Below are 7,837 nucleotides of genomic sequence, written 5' to 3' on the forward strand. Positions count from 1 at the left end.
GTTCTAGTTCTGTTCTAGTTCTGTTCTAGTTCTGTTCTAGTTCTGTTCTAGTTCTGTTCTAGTTCTGTTCTAGTTCTGTTCTAGTTCTGTTCTAGTTCTCTTCTAGTCATGTTCTAGTTATGTTCTAGTTCTGTTCTAGTTCTGTTCTAGTTCTGTTCTAGTTCTGTTCTAGTTCTGTTCTAATTCAGTTTTCGTCTAATTTTAGATGAGTTCTAGCTCCTTTTAAATTATGAAACAAAATTAAGTTGTACAAAAATGTTCTTTATATTTAACAAGATGAAAATACTATAAATTTACTGTTATTGCTTCGCTTTCATTTAATTTAATCAAAATTTTGCCAAATCAAACTTACCATCTTTATCGTAATGTGCCCATACATCCATAAATTGATTTGCTGACAATTTCTTTAATTCTCTCGATTCAGGATCACGATATTGACGCATAAAATTGTGAGCCTTTTCAATTTGAACACGCTTTGCAGCGGCGGCAGCAGCAGCATTGGCCGCAGCTGCAGCAGCACCATTGGTAGCCTCCATATTTAATGAGTTTTGTGTGTGTGTGTGTTGAAATAAAATTTCTGTATTTTTCCTTTACTTAAGCAGTTATTTGCTGTTGGTTTTTTCTTTTTGTTATCAGTAATAGAATCTGGGATTTTTTATAAGTAATAAAATATATTGTTGTAGTTTTTTTCTTGTTCCTTTTTTTACTTATTCGCTGATGCCAAATCCTTTAGAGATTAGAAAGTAAAAGAAAAATAACGTCTTTGCCAAGTCACGTTTGAAGAATATATTGTAACAGTAGAAGCAGTTGGGTTGAGTTTTGGCTAAAACTATAAAGAAATAATAAGAAATAAACACGTATGAGAAGAGTATGTAATAGAAGTAGAAATACGGGGAAATTTTCTTATTGAAAATTAAAAGTAGTGTTTAAAAAAAGTATGTACTTAAGAGAGGATTTAAGCAAGTTAATTAAATGTTGCATTTAACAAATTAGTTGCAGGTTTGAAAGGAGAAAAGAAATTGTGATAAAATGTAGCATACTTTTGGTATACAATCATTTCAATAGTCTTTAGCATATAAAAGGGAGGTTAAATTTTTATTCAATTCATATCGTTTCAAATTCCTTTAGCATTAGTTATTGTTTATTTAAAAGAAATTTACTTTGCATTGCAGCCCACATTGTTTTAGCAAATTTTCCCAAAAAAAAAAGTTTTTGCTGTTTCACACATAGTATAACACACTTGTGCGGGTCTTAAATCTACTCAAAGGATTTTGAAAATAAAATAAACCGTAAAATCAAACACTTGAAATTGATTGCAATAAAGTAATTGAACATTAAGTGTTGTTATCGGTTTTCTATACTTATACAGTTTGAATAACCAGTGAGCAATTTAAAGCAAATATAGCTTTAATTGTCTTCTATTGTGTTTTCAATGGTTAAAACAAAATACCAACAAAGGAATATCCAAATATTTAATTTAGCTATAGGTGGCGTATGATTAATATTTATTATTGATTTGTTGCACAAAATTAGGTATAACTGACATTTAAAATCTATAAACAGGTTCTGAAAACTTACATTTTCTATAAAGTTCAAGTTGAAATTATCACTTTTCTATATTTAAGGCGAAAGTTTTTGTTAGATCAACGTTTTTCATATGAAAATTTGTTGCTGGTTTATTTTTCAATAATACACATTTTCCACTTTTGAGGTTTTTCCCACAATTGCTCTGTTTACTTTCCTATTGAGGTAAATTTACTGGCAAATTTTATTTTTAAACCATATTCATTCTTTTTTGCTAATTGTTTACAATTTAATATTTAACATTGACGTCAAAATTCCTGATGAATATTAAAAAAAATTAATTTTAACATAAGTCACAGAGAATTTTCTAGAACGTCATATTATCAATATTAATCATACGCATCCCATAAAGAATAAAGTTCTAGTTGAGTTCTAGTTCTGTTCAATTCCTGTTCCAGTTCTATTTTAGTTCTGTTCTAGTTCTTTTATAGTTACGTTCTAGATCTGTTCTAGTTCTGTTCTAGTTCTGTTCTAATTCTGTTCTAGTTCTGTTCTAGTTCTGTTCTAGTTCTGTTCTAGTTCTGTTCTAGTTCTGTTCTAGTTCTGTTCTAGTTCTGTTCTAGTTCTGTTCTAGTTCTGTTCTAGTTCTGTTCTAGTTCTGTTCTAGTTCTGTTCTAGTTCTGTTCTAGTTCTATTCTAGTTCTGTTCTAGTTCTGTTCTAGTTCTGTTCTAGTTCTGTTCTAGTTCGGTTCTAGTTCTGTTCTAGTTCTGTTCTAGTTCTAGTTCTGTTGTGTTCTAGTTCTGTTCTAGTTCTGTTCTAGTTCTGCTCTAGTTCTGTGCTAGTTCTAGTTCTGTTGTGTTCTAGTTCTGTTCTAGTTTTTTTCTAGTTCTGCTCTAGTTCTGTTCTAGTTCTGTTCTGGTTCTGTTCTAGTTCTGTTCTAGTTCTGTTCTAGTTCTGTTCTAGTTCTGTTCTAGTTCTGTTCTAGTTCTGTTCTAGTTCTGTTCTAGTTGATCCCTTTAAAATATTAACAACTTCTAAATTGCTTAATAGTCTTCTGTAGGTTCTTCCTTTCCTCCTAGTTTACTTCTGTAGTAGTATGTTTGATAGTATGTAACTGTTTGATATACATATTGTTATTTGTTGTTGTATTTTTATGTTTTGTTATTTTTATAGTGTAAGATTTTTATTGCCATTGAATAACAATAATTTCCTTTATGGTGGTTTTAAGGTTTATTGTTATTGTTTGTTATGAAAATTACTTTCAAACAAGTTGTTGCTACTGCTGCTATTGAAGCTGTTGTTATGTGTTTGAATCCCACACTTAAAATTTGTGATCAACAAATATTTTGAATATAAAAGAAGTTATCAATTGATTTGCGACGTAATTTATTTATGTTGCTATAATTTTGTAATAAAATGTTTGATATTCGATTTAGTTGGTGGGGTAATAAAATTTTTAAATTTGGAGGAAAGGAAATGAGATTTTAGCTTAAAGTTTGAATATTTTTCTAAAGGTTTAAAGAAATATTTAAAACAAACATATTAGGCGACTGATGTGGTATTTAACTCTTTAATAGTTAAAGGGGATTGCTATAAAATAAAATAATTATAATTAAATTTGCTAAATTAAATATTTTGTAAATTTTTTACCCAATTTTTTCTTATATTCGTATAAATAACTATTTATTTTATAATTTGAAATGAATTAAAATTTTGCCACTTATTAATCATGTGCTAATAAAGGCCAAACAGTCTTTACACAGTCTTAAATAACTTAAAAATGATTTGTGTGTCTGCTGCAGACATTCTGCCACACTAAAACTGCAGTAGAAGTCGCCATTAACGCCTTTAGCTTGCAACAGATGCAATTTAACACATCATGTTTTTGATCTTTTCATCTTGAAATAAAATAAACAATTTGAAAAATAATAATTTTCCCTCAATTGAATATTGCATTTTCTAGTTAAATAAACAACATTTTTTGTTTATTCAAATTATTTTAAAATGATTAAGTATTTTTGATTGAGTATGTGCGAAATTTCGTTTTTTGTTTAATTTTTTTTTTTTTTTTGAAATAAAACATGTGGCTGTTGTCTTTAGATTATGTTTTTGAAAATTTGATTTATTAAATTATGTATTACAATAGTTCTACTTAGTGCCAAATACTATTGTCACCCAGATTTGTCAAAAGTTTGCTCTTTTCAAATGCCTACAACACAATTTCGTTAATATGACAAAACCTTTAATCAACATAATTAAATTTTCATTCTTTCACAAAAAAATCTTGAATTCCCTTATTTTATTTTCTATTTAAACCACAAAACATATTATTGCCATACAGACAATTTAATTAAATTTAATTTTCATAATGTTGACTTTATGTTTTTCATTAATTTCCTTCAATACATGAAAAAAAGAAAACACACACACAAACACAAAATGTCTTGCTATTTTTACAAGCAATTAATTATAAATTAAAGATGCTGTTGCTGAGACGTCGGCATCAGTTTGTATCAGAAAATCTAAAGTACTTGTTATATTATATTTACACAAACATGTATGTTTAAACTTTTGTGTCAAAGATTTTATACCAAAAAATAAAATTATCGTTGTACTCAAATGATTTATGGGAAATTAATGTTATTATTCTTTTTTTTTTTTGTTTGTTTGCTCGAGCTATAAATGTTTAATTAGGCGTTAATGTTTATAAGTTTGATGGAAACATAGTCTTGAAAAAGCAACAGTTTTCTTTAAAGGAAATGAAAATAGAAAATCTCGAAAATTATTGAACATAATCAGCAGATTGGACACGAAGGACTGGTCTATATACATATGTATTCGATCATACACTCTATTATAGATACTAGTCTTTAGACTTGACTATAGACTATCCTATTAACTCGACTATAAACTAGTCCAAAGACTCGATTATATACTACTCTATAGAATCGACTATAGACTAGTTCAGAGAAAAGACTATAGGCTAGTCTTTAAACTCGACTATGGAATAGTTAATGGAATAAACTATAGACTAGTTTATAGAATCGACTAGTCTATTAATCCGTCTATAGAATAGTCTATTAACTACACTATAGACTAATCTGTAGACTCCACTGTAGACTAGTCAATGGACTCTACTGTAGACTAGTCTATAGACTCGACTATAGACTAGTCTACAGACTCGACAATAGACTAGTCTATAGACTCGACAATAAACTAATCTGTAGACTCGACAATAGACTAGTATATAGACTCGACAATAGACTAGTCTATAGACTAGACAATAGACTAGTCTATAGACTAGTCTATAGACTAGTCTATAGACTAGTCTATAGACTCGACAACAGACTAGTCTATAGACTCGACAATAGACTAGTCTATAGGTTAGACAATAGACTAGTTTATAATCTCCACTACAGACTAGTTTATAGCATCGATTGTAGACTAGTCAATAGACTTGACTACAGACTAGTCTATAGCATCGATTGTAGACTAGTCTATAGTCTGGACTGTAGATTCGACTATAGACTATAGACTCGACTATAGACTATAGACTCGACTATAGACTAGTCTATACTAGACTATAGACTCGAATATAGACAAGTCTATAGACTCGACTATAGATTAGTCTATAAACTAGTCTATATAGACTCGACAATATACTCGACTATAGACTAGTCTATAGACTCGACTATAGACTAATTATAATTCCTTATAAGTTTCCTAACATCTATCTGTACGTATACTTAATATTTAATTTTTTAACAAATTTATCATACGCCTCCGTATTATTAAGTAAAATCTATATATGTATGTAATTAAAAGACATCACAACTTATGACCCTCAATTACCAGCAAATTTCCTATTCAAGATACACTGACATTGTCTTCTAAAAGAATAGACTCGACTATAGACTAGACTCTACTATAGAATCGAATATAGACTAGTCTATAGACTCGACTATAGACTAGTCTATAGACTCGACTATAGACTAATCTATAGACTCGACTATAGACTAGTCTATAGACTCGACTATAGACTAGTCTATAGACTCGAATATAGACTAGTCTATAGACTAGTCTATAGACTCGAATATAGACTAGTCTATAGACTCGAATATAGACTAGTATATAATCTCGAATATAGACTAGTTTAAAGACTCGACTATAGACTAGTCTATAGACTCGAGTATAGACTACACTATAGACTAGTCTTTGGCCTCCACTACAGACTAGTTTATTGACTCGACTATAGACTAGTATAGACTCTATTAAAGACTAGTCTACAGACTTGACTACAATCTATAGACTATTCCATAGATAGGTATACAGACCTGACTATGGACTGATATATAGTCTTGACTATAGACTTATCTGCAGACTCGACAACAAACTGACTGGTGCATAAACTAGAATTGTCTATAGACTCAACTATATATAATCTATGGACTAGTCTTGTTTAAAATATCAACAATAAGTAGTATCTGTCAGGTGATGGCTTAAGATCGTCTATAGTCTCGACTCTAGTCTGTTTTATCATCTATATCTCGTAGTTAACAGTAACTTCCATAGTCTCTGATCTATATTCTCGATCTACAGTCTTCACCTTAGTATAAACCATAGCCTGATTTATATATAATATCGAATACAGGTAGATCTATAGTCAAGTCCATAGTTTTTACTACAGTCTATATCATAGTTTCGGAAATAATGTTATCATTATTATATTAAGTCTGTTATACTTTAATATAATCTAGTCTTTAGTTTTTTATAATTCTTTATAAGTTTCCTTATATCTTTCTGTACGTATACTTAATATTTAATTTTTTTTTAACAAATTTATCATACGCCTCCGTATTATTAAGTAAAATCTATATATGTATGTAATTAAAAGACATCACAACTTATGACCCTCATTTACCAGCAAATTTCCTATTCAAGATACACTGACATTGTCTTCTAAAAGAATAGTTTTGAAACAATACCAAAAGGCATGTCTGTAGTTGTTGTATATATGTAGGTGTTATAGGTGATGACATTATTGTTCATTACTTACTAGTGTTAGTATAGCAGGTAGCATTATTATAATTACAACACGTGCTGCTCGTTGTAAGATGAATAAAGAAGTTTTTTTTTAGTAAGAAAACATCTTAACAAGAGTTCTTTATATTTATTACAAAATAATGTAATTTTTAAAACATTTTTAGAACTTAAGCAATAAAGATAATACATATACGTTTTTAAAAGAAATATAAATCAGATGAGAACCTTTAACATCTCTTTACCAACAAATGTTAATTTACTTCCATATTCATCACTACTTTTGCAAGTTTTGCTTAAATTAACCGAGCTTATGGTTTAGCTTTTGCTACCCAACTGTTATTGTAAGACAAAAAAAACGCACGATTTACTATAAAAGACCCAGTATTCTTTCCAAACCCCACCCATTCCAAGGCCCACCTTAATCTTTTGTGGTATTACTATAATGCTACACTCTTCTACAAAGTATATTTGTTTTAAGCTTTAAGCAAAACGCATCTGTATGATCATTGTTTTTTTATTTCCATTTCCTGTACAAAAGACAATAATTGTATTTCAGGTATGAAGTATTAGGAGGGCATTTATAAATTAAAATTATTTTTTTTTTAATTTTTAACTATATTGAGACCTTAGCCTAATAATGGATTAAAAATATATACATAATTAGAAAAGAAAACAAAACTTTAAAATATTGCTCTTTTTTCCATATTTCAAAGAGGCTAACCTAATACGTGTATGTATACTTATATAGAAATCGTGTGGTATATCTTTTTATGTGTATAAACCTACATACATATGTACATATGTGTGTATTATTTTCTTTTACAAAAAAGTTTAAGAGTTAAAGAGAAAACAGAAAAATTATAATACACTGAAAGCAAAAAAAAGTTCTCACTAAAAAGACGACTCTAGACTAGACTCTGGACAGATTAGAGATTAGAATAATGAAGACATGACAAAAGAATAGACAACATACAAGACAAGAGAAAAGACTACAAACTAGAGCGCAGATCAGATTGTAGACTATACTATAAACTATAATATATATTAGTTTAGAGACAAGGCATTGACTAGACTTGAGACTAGATATTGACTAGACTATAGATTAAACTATAGACTAGACTATACACTAGACTATACACTAAACTATAGACTAGACTGTACACTTGACTATAGACTAAACTATAGACTAGACTATAGACTAGACTATAGACTAGACTATAGACTAGACTATAGACTAGACTATAGACTAGACTATAGACTAGACTATAG

General features: G+C 29.2%; 1 protein-coding gene across 1 annotated transcript in view; it reads right to left on the bottom strand.

Moving 5' to 3' along the window:
- LOC111683216 (calbindin-32) overlaps positions 1 to 847 on the bottom strand; it is a 28,933-nt gene extending 28,086 nt beyond the window's left edge. Inside the window, 1 exon segment of the mRNA XM_046955860.1 lies at positions 339 to 847. Within this exon segment, the coding sequence (XP_046811816.1) occupies positions 339 to 536 (198 nt within the window). The 5' untranslated portion in view covers positions 537 to 847.
- Between the last annotated feature and the right edge of the window lie 6,990 nt (positions 848 to 7,837).

The sequence above is a fragment of the Lucilia cuprina genome, chromosome 6 (genome assembly GCF_022045245.1).
Source record: "Lucilia cuprina isolate Lc7/37 chromosome 6, ASM2204524v1, whole genome shotgun sequence".
NCBI classification, from domain to species: domain Eukaryota; kingdom Metazoa; phylum Arthropoda; class Insecta; order Diptera; family Calliphoridae; genus Lucilia; species Lucilia cuprina.